General features: G+C 38.5%; 1 protein-coding gene across 1 annotated transcript in view; it reads left to right on the forward strand.

Moving 5' to 3' along the window:
• The first annotated feature begins 252 nt into the window (after nt 1-252).
• Nucleotides 253-20630, forward strand: part of SYN2 (synapsin II) — a 192635-nt gene continuing 172257 nt past the window's right edge. The window contains exon 1 of the mRNA XM_075159387.1: nt 253-776. Within this exon, the coding sequence (XP_075015488.1) occupies nt 406-776 (371 nt within the window). The 5' untranslated portion in view covers nt 253-405. The remainder of the gene's footprint in view (nt 777-20630) is intronic.

The raw sequence follows: 20630 nt of genomic DNA on the forward strand, positions 1-20630 counted from the left end.
GGCCTCTTCCGTACCGCCGGGGGAGCGGCGCGGCCCGGCCTCCACCCCAGCGGCGGGCCGGGGCCGGGGCCGGGGCCGGGGCCGGGGCCGGGGCCCTCCCGGCCCCCCGGGCGCCCGTCGCGCGGGGCGGGAGCGAGGCTCCGCGTGCGCTCTCCTCGTCCTCAGCGCGCGGCGCCGCGCGCGGCTGCCACCTAGAGACGAGGCGGGAGCGGCAGGCGCGCGCGAGCCGCCGCTGGCCGCGCTGCTGAGGTGAAGGCAGCGCCGCCCGCCTCGGCCGGCAGTGAGGCTGCGACCGAGCCCGCCTGCGGACCGCAGAGCCCGCCGCGGCGCCCGCCGCCCTCCCGCCCGGCTCCGCGCCCTCCTCCCGCTCCTCGCCAGAGCCTCGCCTTTCCCTCGCCCGGCCAGATGATGAACTTTCTGCGGCGCAGGCTCTCGGACAGCAGCTTCATCGCCAACCTGCCCAATGGCTACATGACCGACCTGCAGCGGCCGGAGCCGCAGCAGCCGCCGCCGCCGCCTCCCTCCGCCTCCTCGGCCCCTGCCTCTGCCTCCCCGGCTGCGGAGCGCCGGCAGGCGCCGCAGTCGGCGCCCCCCCAGCAGCAGCAGCCGCCGCCGCCGCAGCAGTCAACGGGCAGCAGCTTCTTCAGCTCCCTCTCCAACGCCGTGAAGCAGACGGCGGCCTCGGCCGGTCTGGTGGATCCCTCCTCCGCCGTCTCCTCGGCTGCCGGCAGAAAGTTCAAGCTGCTCCTGGTCATCGACGAGCCGCACACGGACTGGTAGGTGCCCCCGCGCCTCTGCATGCCCCTCGGCGCCCTCCTCCCCCTCCTTCGCACTGCGGTCCCTTTCCCCGCGGGCCTCGTCCCCGCTCAGCCGCTCTCCTTTCCCCGGCAGATGTGGGCTCACAGGGGGGCGGCGAGGAGCGCCTCGGGCCCCGGGGGGTGAGGCTCCCCGGCGCGGCGGGCTGGGGCCGGGGCCGGGGAAGGCGGCGGGAGGGCCGCCGGGCAGTGCCTCCCCCGCCGCCCGGCCTCGCTGAGGCGACAGCCGCGGGGCTGGAGTGAAGCGTTACGGACTGGAAGATGGAGCAAAAACCAGCAAGCCCTGGAGCGCCTGACTAGGAGTGAAAGCCGTTTTCCACCGAAACACTAAATAAAACGTATTTCCCGTCCTGAAAAAGCATATCCTGTGTTCTCTAGCGAAATTAAGAACTCATGTATAGGTGCAGGTAGGGTTTAGGTGTCTGAGGCACGAATTTCTGTTTTGAACTGCGTGTGGTTGTAGCCTTACGTGAGTTAATTGATATTTATGAGCGGGCTTGTTTTCACGCAGATCCCGCTGCTTCTGTTGCAGCGTCTTAAATGTCTGTTCGGGTGAAGGTCCTTCAGGTTATTGAGGACCAGCCCTCGATTTTACCTTAGCCCTGTGAATTTGTGCGATTAGGTTAATTAACTTCGCAGGTTTTGTTTGGGGTGGGTGTTTTGCTTCCACTATCATCATAAAAAATGTGGCATTTACAAAACATAAAACTTGTACGTCAACTCATCTCTTCCTGTGCCTGGCTGCTACCAGTAGGAGAGGTTGTAGCTTTTTCAGACCTGTTTATCACGTATGACTCTGGTGGATGCTGTATTTTTTAGGAGGGGTGTATACCTATCAATCGTTCACTAACTTGTTTCCCTATAATGAGTGTATACACGTCAAGCTGTGAATCGTCTCGTTCGCTGTTGCTAATTACAGTATATAAGGTCTTAATAGCGCCTTAAAATAATACGGAGTAAAACGAGTATGTTTTTATAACACTGACATCATTCAGTAATGGATTGTGGGTTTGTGATTTTTTTGTCAGCTTCTCAAATTTATAGCCTTACTGTCTAGATGGACTTGTACAGTTCTGATTTGATACAATTTGCTTTAAAATGGTACTTTAATAAAATACTTGAAACAAAAATGAAGCCTTTATCTATAGCAAATATGTTATTAATGCTAAGATAACGTTACCTGTTACATTTTTCGGATTTTTTCTTCTGTGTTTGTTTTTTTTTTTTTTTTTAAAAAAAAAAAAAAGGTGGGTTTATCTGCTGGACTAAGACAGCCTCTGTACCTACGTCATGGAGATGCATCCATGGACGCTGCTCACTGCCTTGCAGATACATCTATTTCTTTAATATCCTACGGTGCACGAATTTTTACTTGGTAAATTAAATAACTGTGTATGTTCATAAAGTTTGTTTCTGGTAGAATTTTTCTATACCTACCAAAGCCATCCTGTGTGTTATAAACATGGCATGTGTTACGTACTTGATAAATGCACCCAAAATTAACACAATCTGTCGGCAATAGCAAAGCTTTTAAACCTCTGCATGGTGAATGCCGCCAGCAGCATTCCAGGTAGGAGACTAGATGCAGTCACAAACATACACAAGGTTACTCTTGCCTGCTTGCTCTTTCTTTTTTTTCTTCTTTTCTTTTTTTTTTTATTTCTCACAGTATGTGACATGGATATGTAGTAGTTCTAGAAAGAACAGTTTGTTGTTGTATTGGCTCTTTCCCCTCCGAAAAGCTAATAATTTTGTAACTGAAGATTTTAAAATAAATTTTGAAAAATGTATATATGTGTATTCTGATAATACATGCAGAACAGTTTGTTTCATATCTTTGGAAGTATGGATATCCATATTGACATGTATTGAACTGTTGTAGAATTTGACTATATGGGCTAAAATGGAATATGAATGATAATTTGAAAAAAAATATTGAAAGATTGGAACTGGCAATAGATGAATTTCTGATGACCACCAGACTAGCTACCCTGCCTGGTATGATGCATTGACGTACAGTTTAGCAAGATGAGGTATGTAGAGCTGCTGTCATGTGATACACTAAACAAACCCTGTCAATAACAAGAAAAACAGTACCAAATAAATCTCTTGGAGCCTCCTAAGAAACAATTTCAGTTGATTTATGTTAATCCTGAGAGGAAGATCGTATGCTGGGCATTTGTTTTCATAATGTTTTGAGCTACGTTGTGTTTGTGTTAAATTGAAAATTTATGTATTGCTTTTCTATTGCAGTTTCAATAGAAATAAAAGAGTTTCAGTCTGGATCACACTGAAATCCTACTAATTCAGTATCCTCTTTTTAGCAAGGGCCGGAGGAAGCATTAAGCACCTTCTTCTGTCAGCAAAGGATATTGCCTGTTACCTCTAGCATCAAAAGGACGTTTTGTTTCTAATATATTTTATTTCTATTAGAAATTGACTCATACTTGAAGTCTGAGATTTAGTTACCCAACGTTATTTTTGTCGCTCAAGGAATCATATGGGATATTCTACGTATAAATAAACACTTAGTTGTTGCTTGCATTGTTTTTATCTTAATCTCAGTGACTTCTTTTTTCATTTTCTTGCCTTGAGAAGTTTGTCCTATTATGAGCTGTGAAATTCTCCTTTTCAGTTTCTTTACTTTTATGGCGTAGGATAGGGGAAAAATGGGAGAATTAACTTATCTGTACTAATTTGTGTATTTTTACCGTGTTATATTATCTGACTTCTTAAGGAAAGAGAGCAAATACAGTCATCGTGTCAAACCATCCTCCTTTCTCCAGTAACACTCTCAATCAAAGATGTGCTAGAGCTGTGAAAGACAATTCTTTTCCTACAGGTTCATTGGAAACTTGCAGCTACATAGATGATGAGAGACTTCTAAGGGCTTCTGCTAAAGGCAGGACTACAAAATAAGCTGGTATCAAAGACTTTGTACCAGCTTGTAGCTTTATACGTGGCTCAGTGGCAAGAGTAGGAAAAAAATGAAAACAGACTAAAGCTTGCAGTCAACTACCAGAGACAAATCCATGACAAGCAGTCTTTGTTGGTTCTGGTTCTCATGGAATACTTTCTCTTAGTCACTTTATACAATAAATGATCCTTTGGTCCAAAGGTGAAAGCAAGTAGCGATCATTTTCACCAATTATCTTTGAAACCTTCTGTCATCCTAGAATATCCCCATAAAGAAGGGGTGACCTGTAGTGCAAACACTCCTTCAAATGGAATAATACTATTAATTTATATGAAGGCATTGGAAAAGCTAATTTTATTTTCTGGCCTATTCTTTGTGCATTTTAATGTCACGTTCTTTTTATCTGCAGCTGCATACTAGGCAGACATTTTCAATACCTTCACTGGTGTCCAGAACCTTTTTCTGAGTTAACACATCTAGCTGAGAACCTTATAAAGTATTTAAAGATGAAGTGGAAAAGTGTCTGATTCACAGATGCTTCATGGATCTGTTGGGGAGGGGAAAGCTTCAAGAACCACTTGTTAGGTTTAATAATGATTTTATGTAATAGACTTCAATGATTGTTTTACCGCTTTAGGTATCTTTGTTGATATCTTTACAAATGGAGGAAACGAAGAAGTGAAGTGATTTGTTCAAGGTCATCCAAGAGGCTGGTGACAGAGCTGAATTAAAACCTAGGCAGCTTGCTTAACCTTTTCTTTTATTTTTCCTTTGCTAGCTACTGGTCTGCATTAAGTGTCCAAAATTTTCAGCTAGATAAGTTTATTTTAAAATGTATTTAATTTCCTCAGAAGATAACCATTTTGTTCTGTATACAAAATGTATTGAATATTCAGTGCTGAACAAGCAATTGATTAGAGGCCATACATCAGTGGCAAGGTGCCAAAACGCTATGTATATAGATTATTATCTTTAGTAAAAGCTTATGTGTAATATTTAGAAAGCTGTTTCAATATTGAAAACTAATTATTCCTTTGTCTGTCTTGTGCATTAAAGCTTGAATATAGGACTCATTGGCAGTAATGATGAACTATAAAAAGCATCAAGTGGAAAAATTTTGTTCTTGTGTTTTTAAGCACAGATCTTATTGTAAGTATCAGTATCTTTTTTTTCCCCAGAGAATTATGCATTTCTTGTAATATTTACTGCCTTAGTAGTTAGTCATCTTGTGATAGGCCCAAGAGATGATTTCCAAATGGCTGGGACAAATGCTATATGAAGAGCAAACTTTCTGTTTTAAAATTACTAAGTCATTTATGGGCAAACATTGCTCATCATAAATGTTTTTAATATGAACACTGTTGTCATAGTGCAGAAGAATGCTGGTTTATGATACAAAAATTTACTGAAGTGCGCAGAATGGGTTTCTTGGGTTTTTTGTGTTTACTAGAAGGTGGAAAACAGTTTCAATTAAAAAAATGTGTGTGGTTGTTTTATGTACAGGTAACTACCAAACAACTTACACACTACAACGAAAATTCAATGCAGTTTTTCTGTTCAGTAGGGATGGTTCAATTGTGCATAACTAATCAGTATTTCCTAACTAGAATTATAATTTATCTTATTTGATAGTAATATGTTGATGTAGTAACTGCAGTATTTATTGCATTCAGTATAAGTCTTTGGTTAGCAAGTTTTCCAATTTTAGAGGGTGTTACTTAGATTTTAGTAATGCATAAATTAGGGCAACTGCTTTGCCAGAGCTCGCTCTGGTCCTCTGGGATGACACTGTCTAGGAGGACAGTGTTCTTGCCAGCCTCCTGGCATCGCAAAGCACACTGCTACTAGTATAAAGCATAAAGCCACAATATAAAATGGGGAGGGAATCCCAGGGCATGGGCAAACTACCAGTGACTGCATAGAGGTAGGGGGATTGAAAGGATCCCTTGGTACTCAGGGGCTGAAGGTGAGAAGTTTTTGAAAGCAAGCCAAGGCAAGGGACAGCTGTGTTGCAGAGGTATAAGGAGATTGATTTTTGGAAAGGTCTAAGCTCTTAAGACTGACCAAATGGCTAAATGGAGATATATGCCTTCAGGCAATGAGTGTAAAGAAAAGGTAATCTTATCAATATATGTATTTTATATAGGAAGAAAAGACATATAATACGTTACTTCTATTAATTTTAAATGCTAATTAAGAACTGCTGTGCGTTTTGCAACAAGAAACTCCTAATATTAAAGGAAAAACAACCTTGCCTGTGGTGTAACACTGTAATCTTTCAAAGAAGGCAAAAGGTTCCTTAAAACCCCTGAAATTGAGCAAGAGTGATAAATATTTTACTTTGCTTTCTCTTTAATTTTTGCTTCATATGAAAACTTCACATTTCGAAATTATCTTTGTGAGAAATTTCATCTGAATCTTAAAAAAATTTGGATGTGTTGCAGTCTAATTCTAGTTATGGCCTTTGGACCGAGTTCCTAGTACTCCATAAAGGAGCTAGCAACCAGATTTTGCATGAAGACAATATGTGCTTAGACAGCTTCTTAAAACCAGGTAATTGGATCAGTACTGCTTCCGAGCATGCACTGCAGTTTTCAACGCTGCATTAAGGGCTCTCCATTTTTGCAATCAAAATAGCAGCATAATTAAAGGAGAGATGCAGGCATAAGCAGGGGCTGCCGTGAGCACAAGCAACACATCTCTCTGCTAGCTGGGGGGATGCACTTGGGCACACAGATGAAACAATGTGAGTTTCTGCAAAGCAAGGTAAAGTTTGTTTATTCAGTGGAAGCAACTGAATGTTTTTCTGAAGGGGTGGAAGTAGAGCTCACTGAGCCGTGTTACTTTTTCTTTGTCCTTTTTTTAAAATATGAAGTCCATGCTGGGCAAGAACTTGAGAACAAGGACATGCAGCTGAATTAACTGAAGTATGTGACTCAATGTGTTAACAAATCTCAGTTTGTAGCATATAGCAATCTCATGGAAGTTGTATTTCATGTCTGTTCTCTGAAATGGCCAGCTGATACAGTTCCGCACCAGGCAATATGTGTGCTAATATTTTAAGAGGATCTAAGAAAAAATTGCAGAGTGTTTTTCTGTTTATCTACAGTTGTGTCGTATAATACTTGGCTATATTAATATAAATAGCAAAACACAGTACATGAGTGATTGCCTTTTTGACGAGATTAAAAAAAAAAAAAAGGCTTTTAGTGGAAAACACTTTGTCCTCCAGACTCTGTGTATTGCTTTACTGAACAAGCTCTTACATGCTCTAACATTACTTTAGGCAACTTAGTGTATATGAGATGCTGACTACAAGTTTGACCAGATTGTATCTGGTTTCATCCCCCGTCCTATCCCTGTCCCCCATACTCAGAATCCGAGTGAATCTTTTTTTTTTTCCCCTCCTACTTTATCTCTGAAGGTACCACAGAAACTTCTCTGAAGCTTAATGAAACCTATAGTAACATGTTTAGTCGAATAGGTAATATTAAAAAAAAGTGTTTGCCAATGTTTTGTTCTAAAGTTTGCCTTAATGGAAAGAAAATGGAAAAATTGGCAAGGAAATAATTAATGAATTTTAGATAGGTTTATTTCAAAGCAATAAGACTGAAGCAAGAGATAAAGGGAATAACAAATTGCTTTGTACACTTTAGACCTAAGTGAAATAAGAAATTCTACTTACAATCTAGTCAGAATTTGATAATTATTTGCGAGTAGCAAATTGTAATCTGTTGAAATAGGAACAGTATGAAACAAAAGGTTATTAAAAACTATTATTAGACTTCTTATTGTTCATCTTGAAAAAGTCTGTCTAGAGGACTTACTGTATTTCGAGCTGTATCTGTTTTAAATGGATGTTACTTGCCATTCTGTAAACACTATAGGACATTGCAAGACTGGACACATTTTTGTTGAAACCATGTTTCTCCAAAAGATTTCTCCAAAAGGTTGATGCTAAATATTCTCACAGTATCAATATGTTCTTAAAGTAGTGACTTCATTGTATGCATTTTTAGTACGCAGTTCTTAATAGTACCGTGTGATAGTCACCCACAGAAGTATTCGTGTGCAATATCACATGATTTTATCACCTTTAGCTCTTCAGCCAGCCTACCCATTGTGAATGCTCTAAACTAGAGAGATCTGTTTTTAATATAATTGAAATAGACTGATGATTTGGATTTTTATACATTTGTAGGTAAGATACACTGCAATCTGCATTAAAAATATGGTAAGGCTTTAGTGAAAATATATGTTTGATTATAAACTTTGTGTCTGAAGAAGAGAACAACAAATATAGGAAGTCAGATTTAGATGTAGAACCTCTACAGAAGGATTCTAGACCTGGCTGGATGAATACAGCAGCAAAGGGTAATTACAAGTGGGTGGAAAAGTTGCGAAGAATGGAAAAAGTAAATTGGCAAAGAAAGCTCTGTTGTAGATGACAAAAAATGAAGCAATAAATTATGAAGTAAATGTTACCTGGAATAATGATAGTGCTTCCAAGGATGAGGCTACTTACCCTGTGGAGTGAAAAAAATGTGTAATGAGGTGATAAGACTTTACAGATGCCACGGGTGGGAGGACCACATCATACCCTGGTCTAGAATGCAAAATAATTGCTTGATTGCACTGCTGCTTTTCTAATTAAACAGCTTTATCTGAGCTGAGTCAAACTTAACTTCTCAGAGGAAAGCTACTGTGCTTTTAGACAGCCAGCTGGAGGAAGGCAATGATGGGTATTCATGGTAAAGTGAACTGTAGACTAGTTTAAACTTTTGCAAAAAATGGACTTTGTGAATTTTACAATACCCACTTTCACCACAAGTGTGTCCCTACCTGGCTGAAACAGAAATAGTAATGCACCCTTGTTGACAGATACACTGATTCCTAACAAAAAGTTGGTGACTGAGGTCAAATCCTTGTTTATATATTTGCAAGCAAAAGTGATAGAAATGTTTAATTCAGAAGACACTAATCTTAAGTCTGAAGAGGCTGTTTCTGGTTTTCCTACGGACCTGTGATGTCTAAAAGCAGAACAGTGTTGGCCCTCAGCTGTAGCTAAGGCTGGGTGGTTTTTGCTTCAGCTGTGTCAGGCAGTAGTGTGGGATATCTAGGGCTTGTGCTGTGATTGTGGCTGCCCATCAGTAAGCAAGCTGGCAGGGCGATGTAGCTGATCAGGGCTGCCAGAGTATACCTGATTACCTACTCCTTTTTGAATTGCAAATGTTGGTGGGATTCATTTAATTAATGGGTTGGTCCAGCAGACACTGCTGAAGAACGTGGAACTTCAGGTTTTGAAGAACCTTTCTATTTTTTTTTTTGCACGCTGCAGGTATCTTTATTGTGCTTCCTGTGTATCTGTGATCGAAGTAGGTAGAAGACACATGGGATGTCACAATGTTGTTGCTTAAGTGCAGCTGGGAAGGAGTGTGAACAATGTTCTCTTAATTATTTTCACCTCTGAACAGCTGTGTTTGCTTGGTCTCAGCCCATTTTTTGTAAGTTACTCTGAGCTCCTCATATGAGAGGTAGGGGCAGGAGAGTTTTTTCCTCCCTCTGTGGAAATTAGGGACTTCGTCCAGCTTGTGCAGATAGAGTCATAAATGTACTTTCCCTATTTTCATTAAAAAAACCCAAACAAACAAACAACTATGGGAGGCTTGGTGTCTAATAAGTGTGATCACCTCTTTTTTGCCTCCCCCACCCCAGTAGATAGTGAGAACAAAAATATCACGTGCCACCATCAGCCAGGATGGTGCTAGGAGTTGTAACAAAAGGCAGTTTTGGTCCAACCATTAAATGCGCTATCTTTTAGCTTTTTGTAATGACTGTTTCATGTTTGACCTTACTTGATTTACCACTTAATCGTCTTATATCCCAATTGGATATTGGTGTTTATAATGCACCATATATGCTGATCGCTAGTAGGAGTTATTAAAAAAGTATTTAAAAATACAGGCATTTCTTTGAATTTTTATCAGGCGATTAAAATAATTTAAAAAATATTATCAGAGTCTCAGATAAAATCTTTTAAATATCTGAATTCTGTTCTAAAGCACCCACATAAAATGATTTGATATAAATGAATAATTTCTTCAATTTAATCAATTGTTCCTATTTATAGATTATACCATATTAAAAATATTTTTATAAATGTATTACAGAGAAATAGATTAAACAAAAACAATATGACTTTTAAGAAAAAATTTGCTATAATTTCCTGTACTGAAAACCCATTTTTTAAAATCTTGCCTTTACAAAAATAAACTGCGAGTGAATAAGCATTAGGGAATCTCTTAATGAGCAGATAAAAATCTAGAAATTTTTCTTTAAAGTTGTAATAGGTACAATTTCCTCATGAATATTTAAAACTGTAATATGAAGTTGTTTCCACTGCTCAAAGTGAAGAAAAGTTACGAAACTCATTAAGAAATACAGTATTAAAATAATGTGTAATGCATTTTTTAAAAGTGAATTGACACATTGTGACCAGCAGCAGAACAAGGACACAGCAAAGGCTGACAAGAGTCTTGGTTTTATTTCATTAGGCATGCCAGTTTTATGTCCTCTGGAGTCAATTTGTGCTTTGTTTTCAGAGTTGGGCACTCTCTGACAGGCCACCGATACATCTTTCTTCATTGCAATAGTAACCTTTAGGCTTCTGTATTTCTGATATAAGCTAACTTGTCTCATCTTGTATGCAGTACGTGTTTCTTTGTTAAATAGGCATTAGAATAGGGAAGCATGCTTTTATGTAATTCCAAATTGAATATAAACAGTCATAAAACAAAATATCAGCAATGTGTGCTGCTTATTGGAAAGGTCCTGCAGATAAGTACTTTGGTGTTTGTTGAGAAGGTGAGTGTGGAGAAAACATAAAAAAAGCTTGTGGCACAGCTAGTAAGAAAACCCAATTTATATTTGTTTGTGGAGTCAAGGAGTCTTTAGGAGTCAAAAGAATCTTCATTCCAGTAACTTTCTGAGTAGGTATTTCAGAACTGAGTGCAAGTTTAGATACTCTTTCCATGCATATGTAAAAATAAAGTGGTTCTCTCCTGCAAGTGCTTTTATCTCTTCATTTTGACCTTGCAAATCTGATACTGTTTATGAAACATTGACTTTTTTTTCTGAATTGCCTGGTTTGTAGGGGCTGAAATCTGCTGAGCTACACTCTTACCAGTTTCTGTTGATCATTGTGGCAGATGCCAAGATCCTTTGTTATGATAATATTGACTTCTCGCAGGAGAAATCAGGGGTGAGTGTGTGGGGGGGATAAGAGCAAGCCTGGGAAAAAAAGCAGAAGTTAAAATGTCTCTTATTTTAGTTTTATGATTTAAAGTGAATTCCAAAAGAGAAAAAATTGGTGCTGATCTCTAGCTTAAAAACAAGGTAGCAATCTGATCTTCTTGTTGTATTTATATACATATCTCTGCACCTAACTTCAGTTTTGTTCTCTTTAACCTTTTCTTGTTTATTACTTCTGATTTCTTACTAATAAAAGCTGATGATAATTCTACTGAAACAATACAGATTTAGAAGATTAAACTCCAATATGAGATCAGTCACAGTCTCTTAAGTCTCACATTTTGTTTAAAGAAACTAGGATGGTTCCAAAGAGGAAGATTCAGCACTATTTCACTACCTTTTGGTTTGCTTCAATGATTTATTTTGCTTTGAAGATAATTTCCAATGAAAGCTTTCTATGTACATGCACATTTTATCATGGTTCATCATTAAGAAAGTTTTAAAAAATTTCAAAGGTTTCTTTCCTTTGTAGGACCGAAAAATGGTTAATATTAGAAAAGCCAGCATCTCAGATTTGGGATTCTGGAAGGGCAATAAAAGGCTTTATCATAAAACATAATAAATAAGTCCAATTCCACTGAATGGCAATATGATTACATAATGTGCTGTGACCACAGAACTTGTTTTACTCAGTAATTGTTGTCTGAGTCATCTACTGTTCAAGGTAAATAAAAATCACAGGAATATTTTTAATTAGGAAAAATTATTTCTTTTGTCTTTGAAGCAATAACCAAAAGTAGTTTTCCTGAGTCTTATATAATTGTTGCACGCAATATATATTAATAAATGACAATAGCGTTTATAGTAGCACTTTTACAATTTTAGAATAAAATAATATTTTAAGTATTTGAGATGAGGTTTAAATAGGCAGGCATTACACTTCAAACAACAGAAGAAAGTTGCTTTAGTAGTAATGTGCTAGCATTATGAAGGGTGTATTTGTGTGTATGTGTACATATATATATCTGTATGTATAATTTTTTTTTGAAGAAGAATTTGTATTTATTTTCACTGATGGCGTTGTCCAGATAGATACTACTTCCGTGGTTGTAGTTTTCTTGCTCTGGTGCTATTGGGTTGCACTGGAATGAAAGGAGGCTCTTTCACTGTGCCACTGGAAGGCCACTCAGCTAGTCACAAGGAGAATCTCTTGCATGGGTTGTAAAGATAGAAAGCATGGGATTTAGAGATTCAGTATCTTGTATGAGATTGTACTCTGCCTAAATTCTTTTAGTTGGACCCATGCTCTCGAATTTTTGTGCTGATTCATTTTCTTACTAAGGAAGAAATGTCTGGTATGAACTACCAGCAATTCAACATAAAAGAGGGTAAGATTAATTTTCTTGGCAGTAGTAATACTTTAGAGGAGTCAAGAGAGACACTAATATAAAGTATAATTGCTCTCTATTAAGGTTTACATTATTTCTATTAAAATAACTTCCACTGGATTGGTCTTTGTTCATGAAATGTGTGGGTAGCAACAGACTGCAGGTCTGTTCTTTTGAGGTTGGTGAGGCTCTTACGGCAGTCCTTTTCAATTTGAGTCTTGCAATGGTTGTCTAGGCTTTTGTTTCCTAGAAGTCCTTTCCAAAAAGTTAGGCAGCTGATGTAGTTTTTGGGTTGTTTGGTTTTTTCTATCCTTTTTTTTTTTTTCCCTTTTTTTTTCTGAATAGTGTGACCCATTATAAGTGTACATTTCAGATCCCCAGATCCTGGGCTGTTAGGTGGTGTATTGATCATAGAATCACAGAATCATTTAGGTTGGAAAAGACCTTCAAGATCGTCATGTCCAACTGTTAACCCAGCACTGCCAAGTCCACCACTAAACCATGTCCCTAAGCACCACATCTACAGGTCTTTTAAATGCCTTCAGGGATGGTGACTCAACCACTTCCCTGGGCAGCCTGTTCCAAGGTTTGACAGCCCTCTTGGTGAAGAAATTTCTCGTACTATCCCATCTAAACCTCCCTTGGCGCAACTTGAGGCCATTTCCTCTCCTCCTATCGCTTGTTACTTGGGAGAAGAGACCAACCCCCACCTTGCTACAACCTCCTTTCAGGTAGTGTAGACTGCGATAAGGTCTCCCCTCAGCCTTATCGCTAACCAACCCGTTTCCTGAGCTGACTTGTTCTCTAGACCCTTCACCAGCTTTGTTGCCCTTCTCTGGACACGCTCCAGCACCTCCATGTCCTTCTTGTAGTGAGGGGCCCAGAACTGAACACAGGATTCGAGGTGCGGCCTCACCAGTGCCCAGTACAGGGGCACGATCACCTCCCTGCTCCTGCTGGCCGCACTATTTCTGATAGAGGCCAGGATGCCGTTGGCCTTCTTGGCCACCTGGGCACACTGCCGGCTCATGTTCAGCTGCTGTCAACCAGCACCCCCAGGTCCTTTTCCTCTGGGCACTTTCCAGCCACTCTTCCCCAAGCCTGTAGCGTTGCCTGGGGTTGTTGTGGCCGAAGTGCGGGACCTGGCACTTGGCCTTGTTGAACCTCATACATTGGCCTCAGCCCATCGATCCAGCCTGTCCAGGTCCCTCTGCAGAGCCTTCCTACCCTCCAGCAGATCGACACTCCTGCCCAGCTTGGTGTTGTCTGCAAACTTACTGAGGGAGCACTCGATCCCCTCATCCAGATCATTGGTAAAGATACTAAAGGGAACTGGCCCCAACACTGAGCCCTGGGAAACACACTTGTGACCGGCTGCCAACTGGTTTTAACTCTGTTCACCACAACTCCTTGGGCCCGGCCACCCAGCCGGTTTTTTACCCAGCAAAGAGTATGCCCATCCAAGCCACGAGCAGCCAGTTTCTCCAGGAGAATGCTGTGAGAAATGGTGTCAAAGGCTTTACTAAAGTCTAGGCAGACCACATCCACAGCCTTTCCCTCATCCACTAAGCAGGTCAGCTGGTCATAGAAGGAGATCAGGTTGGTCAAGCAGGACCTGCCTTTCATAAACCCATGCTGACTGGGCCTGATCACCTGGTTGTCCTGTACGTGCCGTGTGATGGCACTCAGTATGATCTGCTCCATAACCTTCCCCGGCACTGTGGTCGGGCTGACAGGCCTGTAGTTCCCCAAATCCTCCTTCTGGCCCTTCTTGTAAATGGGTGTCCCATTTGCTAACGTCCAGTCAACCGGGACCTCCCCGGTTAGCCAGGACTGCTGGTAAAGGACTGAAAATGGCTTGGTGAGCAGTTCCGCCAGCTCCCTCAGTACCCCTGGGTAGATCCCATCCGGGCCCAGAGGCTTGTGTGATGACATGTTGGGTCCCAAGTAGCCTTCAGAGTAAAATGCTACTTCAGAGTAAAATGAGATGTTACGGTGTGATTGCTTTTGCAGGTGAGTTGCCCACGTCCCTTGGTGATGGTGTCCTTATATTTCAAGAACAGTACTCTGGAAAGCTTTTGATGTAGAATAAACACACCAGGTACCGTTTCTCTGAAATCCAGGCTGTGTGAGATTTTACATTGTAACAATGTAATTAAATCTGTATTTTCTGGTTTACTATGCTTGAGGTAGCTTGTTATTGGGCTAACGTAGGCTTTTTCCTGAGCATTTGTTAGCCATTTCTTATTTGGGTGATTTAGAACAATGCATTTATGATGCTTTCTATGGAACAGAATTCCAGTATTGGTTTCAGCCTTTGAAAAAACATATGGCAAACTGTTATCTGTCAGTCAAGATGGTATGAAGACTTTGTGCATATAACTGCTTAACAAACACTAGTGTAAGATTTAAATCACATGTTACTTCATTTAAATGCTCGTTTCCAGTTCATGAATTTTCAAATGAGTGTTTGAAAGGAAGGAAACCTAATTGATACTGAGAAAACATTTATTTTTGAGGGGCAAACAGTAATTCTAAAAGAGCGCGCTGTAATTTTTCAAATATGTTATCAGGGTTGTTTGTACCTAGAGCTCCTGCCTAAGGCAATGATGTTTATAAATGTTAAATATTTTTTTAAAACTGCCTTTACTGGCCTTTTTTCAATTATTTGATGAAGAATTTGAAGAATTTCAACCTTAGTGTTTTGTCAGTGCTAGGATTTTTTGCTCAGAATAGCTGAGATATTCTTCTAACATCGTATCTTACATCATCTGCAATATCCAATTGTAACCACAAGATTATTGTTTACATAATAGTGTATTTATGCCCACGCATATGAAGTTATACAGTGATAGATGAGTGATCTTATTGCTGATTGTAATAAGTATAGAGCCACATCTCAGGAAGTGACACTGTCACCTTGTTTGGCAGTCTGTCTAGATGCTGAATTGAGGACCAATAGTTCAACCACAGTCAGTGGTACGCAAGATCTCTGCACTGGATTGTTTTGCAGGTTTGTCATCGCACTTTTTCAAGTACTGAAGTTGCACAGAAAAGAGAAGAATAAAGAATAGTAAAGTTCCCATATATGATTTTGTCTTACTATCAGAACAAGTAAACATCAACTTTTCATGCTGCGTCATGGAAAAGATACAGTCGTCTTTTAAAATCTGTAGCTGGGACAGGTAGTGAGTTAGATATTGTTATCGTCCTATTACCATAACTAGTAGTTTTACAATATATGATAAAGTTATTTAAAAAATTAATAGAAGCGAAAAGGAAAATTTGAGTAAGCAAAAGAGAATTTTTAAAAAGTCAGTATGCTTACCATACACTGAAATGTGTACACTGCAGAATTTTTTATTTACTAATCAGGTTCTTCAAAACTTTCTATTTTGATGAAGTATTACAAGAATAGAAAGTATACTTTTGTATTTCTTAAATTAGTCTGTATTTTAGAATAGGTTTTTTGATAGATGATTTAGAAAAATCTTTAGATCTAGACACCCTAGTCCTCAAGATGAGAAGAGAATATTTTCAGTTTGGGCAGTTTAGCGAATAACTTTCATGGTGGAAAGTAGCATTATGTGTAATATATAAATCAAAGTAAATGATGTTAATTAGCAAAAGCAGCTTGTTATAATGCATGGTTGATCAAAGTCAACATCTCTGCTGCATCTATGTTTGAGTAGTGTATTGTACCTGATAATCTAGTTAGCATACAAAACGAATTTCATTTTGTGCACCAAGAAGAGCGGGCTTAATATGCATGTGTGTAAAGGCATGTACATATGTATGTCTCTCTCTGCAGTAAACCAGGGATATTTTCCGGAAAAAGCTGTCCAAGGCATAAAACTATTCTGCATAACGAGGACAAATTCTTCTGTTTTGACTGAAACATTGCCTGAAAACTCAGGGTAAAAATCCATGACTATAAGGCTGGTAACAGTTCTTTAAGTATGTAAATGGAAAATAAATTGATTAGAAACAGCTTTGATTAGATAGTTAAAATTAAAAATATCCAATCATCTTTCATAAACTTTCAAAAAAAAATTTCTTTTTAGGTGCCGGTTCACAGGACCTGCCTATGTAGGTCCTTTTATGCTATTCAAATGGAATAGCTTTTATTCTGTTCAAACTCAAAATAAACTGAGATAAAGTGATGCACAGTTACTGTCTTTTACAATTCTTTGTCAGCTGTCTCCACTAATATTGCTAAATACATTTTGAGGTCAGTGTGCAATCAGTTAGCTTAACTATGTTAAAAAAACCCAGCAAACTTCTAGAACTATTTAAAAGTTGAAATTTTTATTTAATAAGAATATGTCAGAACTTGCTTTTGTTTGAGTCAAGCATTACTGAAATTGTTTGGAAAGGGTGAAGAGGAAAAATCAAAGTATCTGTGGTTTTCATGTCATTGTCTTTTTTTATTAACCACTTCTTATCTGATCCTTATATTGAAACCAAAACTGAACATTTAGCATGAAATTTCTGTGGAGGCTTGCAAGTGACAATGAAAGATATAAAACAGTAATTGGGCATGTACTGTCACAATACCTGTGTTTATTTACTCTTGTAATTTTTCCACATGAGCAGTTAAGTATCTGCATGTGCTAGCAATGACGTGTTGGAGAAATAGCGTGGTGTGGTTAGTCATGAAATTTTTACTACTTGCTACTTTTTACAAGAGCTATTTCAAACCACTTCTTAGGGATTAGTTGAGTTTTCTGAAAAGTTTATTCCTGACTTTAATTTGTCATCTTTTATTTCAAACAGAAAAAATTTATTACATGCTTGTCATAAATTTCTAGCGTAAGCTATAAACTAAGGTAAATGCCTCCAAAAAAAATTCTGAAGCTCTTTCAAGCAAATAAAAATATTTACTAGACAAAATTTACAGAAGTCAGTGGAGCATTGTTGCAGATGCAGCATAGCTCTGTGGCTGGGGAGAGCTCCGTTCAGATGATCATTCTGACATTTGTTACAGTTTCACTTCCTACAAGCCTTTAGCAGCAACTGTGGTGTCTGTTACCTTTCAAAACAATACACATAAGGATGTGAAAGTCAGAGTCCATTGGGAATTTTCAGTTAGGAAATTGTTTTCCTGCTCACCTTCCTTTTTTTCTAGAATCCTCGTATAGAAAAGTTGGAAGTTAATGGAAAATTTAGTGTAGACTTTTACATCAATAATTCATCACGGAATGAATAGTGACATAATTCTTAGAGTACATTTAAAATGATTGCCGACAAATAAAATACTTGCCATTATTCAAACACATTTTCTCAGAAGTACCTTTCTGACTTCTACATAAAGTATCCATGTAGCTAATGCAGATATTGTTTAAAAAAAAAAATTTCAGCTCCCCTCTCCAGTATTTTGGTAGTATAAATATGTGTTTGACTTATGCCTTTTTCACTTTGAGAAATTGTACACTTCTGTTTATAGTAGTAGCACTTGTTTGGAAAAAAATACATACGTCAAATGATTGAGACTTGCAATCTGCTTGTTACTTAGCCATTGATAGATTGCTTTGCTGGAATTTCTTTCTATTGGAATAATGGGGATTATATTTTCTTATTTCTGTAGTCTTCCAAGAGCCTATTATGAATAACATTATAAATACCAATGATGGTTAGACCAAAAAAACACAAGAAAATGGAAATCAAGCACTCTGAACAGCCATAAGCTGTTTCCTCTACTTACTTTGCTCCCTCAATTCATTTTGATATGTACATTTATAGCAGAGCAAAGTTTTCCCTAATACACATTTCTTGAGGGTTTGTTTTTGCTTTCCCCTCCTCATCCCTTCCCCTCTCCCAGTCTTACGTAGTGTTTTTTTCCTTTGGTCATTCAGCTCTTCGTGATTAGAAGTACTTGGCTTGTAGCTAATTTGCTTCATGAACTAGAATAAATTGTCCTTTTTCAAGCTGTAATAATGGATTTAAAAATTCTCATGACTGGTTGTTGATGTACTCAATGCATCATTGATACATTGAAATACATTTAGTACCTGAATAGATTATCTTTTTGCCGTATATTTAAACCACAATATCACTTGTATTTAGGTTGTCATAATTGAAAATTCTCTCCTTGTGCTCTTGCTGTCTATGTGAAATCAGCTTTTCCTCTTTAACAAAATTTATCAAAGAAAGTTAAAAGTACTAGCGCTTCTATTTCATTAGAATATTTATTCGAAGAATCTATTATTAACTCACATTCATGTTCCCCTTTATCCCAATATCTACTCCCTCCTTAAAGCCAAAATGACTTGCCAGATTTCCTATGATCTTAGTGTTAAAAAGAATAAAATTAAGGAAATATGTGTATAGTACTTAACTTTAAACATTGGTTCACGTGTACTAACAAGCACCTTGTAGTTTCAGTAGTAAAGCAGACTTTGGTAGCAATTTGGTCATAGTTTGTTCCCTGTAATTGAATAGTACTATACAGAAATAAATTACTGTAACATTCTAACATTCTAAACTGTTATCTAGTGACTTACAAGTACAACTGGAAAAATATTGGAACCATATTTTCATAGGAGTGTTTGAAATTTGCATCAGCTTCTTCCAATTTTTCATGCCCTTTTGTTTTGCACATTTTTAGCATTTCAGCAGTTCAGCTTTTGAGAAGACAGATTGAACCAGTACTAAATTTTTAAAGTATATTGCAGTATACTCATGGAGAAGGAACGTACATTAGTAATCTCAAATTTTTCATCTGACTCCTGATTATGATTAAGGACGGAATCATATGCAAGAAGTAGTAACACTCATAAGCAGCTTATTATATTTTGTAATTAAGACCAAGAATTGTTAGAGAAGCAAACCCTGATGGCAGACTGGAGAATGTAGTGAACAGCTTATTCACCTTGTAAAAAATGGCAGGGCTTTTCTGAACCAGTTATTTGTTACTGGGTTTTGCTTGATTTGTAGGGCATAGTGTTAGAAATCACAAAATAATTCAGGAGCAGAATGAATTTGTGAGTTAGACAACTTTGAGTTAAGGCTTCAGTTCTGCAAGGATGAGCAGAGTTGTTACAGATGATAATTATGGCCATTGGTCAGGTATTGACCCAGGAAATTACTTAGAAACACCGCAACTTCGTATTTGTAATAAATACAGGAATTGCAGTTAAACCCATATTTTCCTTTTTGTTTTTTTTTAGTGATGAGATGTAGGGAACTGACTGAAATTTCAGAATTTTTTAAATTTAGCAATAACGAATTATCCTGTGAGTGAGAAATCCCATCAAATGAAGCATATGGACTTAAATCCTAGTCAGAGATACCTGCATAATTAAGCCACGTTTCCCTAAGATGTACATACAGAGGGAATAACACAGTTCAGGTAAACATATGTATGCTTGTTTAGCTAACTTGAGTAGAAGCCACAGAGAATTAGCAGGACTGGAAATTAGCAACTGCAGCGCAGGGCACAATTTCGGTGTTGCAAACCTGTGCTGAGTCCTGCTCAGTTGTTGCCTGCCCAGATAGCTAAAAGCCAGTGTGTGTACACTTCCCTGTACAGTGATGGCATTTTATTTCTGCTTGTGTGTTCTCTGGCTATATCTTTTTATACTAGTGTACCACAGAGCATGTATAATAGCTTTGTTTGAAGGAAGGAGGACTGGGAACGTTCACTTAGTAATAGTAATAAAATAAAAAAAAAAAATTAAAATTAAGCTATTGTAAAACAGGGTAATACTGGGAAATGTAGGAAAATGAAGAATTTATAATCTAAAGTAATTTAAAAAGTCTGAATTACACTCTGTTTTTTCCAAGATCTAGGTATGCATGTTTTATATTCCATTAAGAACATTGTAAAAATAAAATAACTGGTATTTTTTAAATGCTTCTTTAACTTCCTGTATATGCACTAAGGTTGATTTTTAATAGCTTATTTTTGGTAGATTATGTATTTGTGGAATATAGTGACATTGTACAAAGCAGTGGAATTTAAACAAAAAGAACAGTTTCTGCATTGAATTATTATTTACCGTTATTTCTTTGCTGCTTTTCAAAGACTTCTAGAACGAGTAGCAAAACATAATTATCCCCACAGGAGTCTAGCAAACTTAGCTGAAAATTCTATGTTAGTATTTACGTCTTTAATTCTAAGTAATTATAATCAGGCTTCAGTCTTGCGTTCCCTATGTTAACCATCTTAAAATATTAAAGATCTTAGCGTAGCGAAGAGTATATTTTGTTCATTTGACTTTTAAAAAAAAATTTGCTTTTTTTTTTTTTTTGGTTGGG

This window comes from Calonectris borealis, chromosome 10 (genome assembly GCF_964195595.1).
Source record: "Calonectris borealis chromosome 10, bCalBor7.hap1.2, whole genome shotgun sequence".
In the NCBI taxonomy this organism is placed as follows: Eukaryota; Metazoa; Chordata; class Aves; order Procellariiformes; family Procellariidae; genus Calonectris; species Calonectris borealis.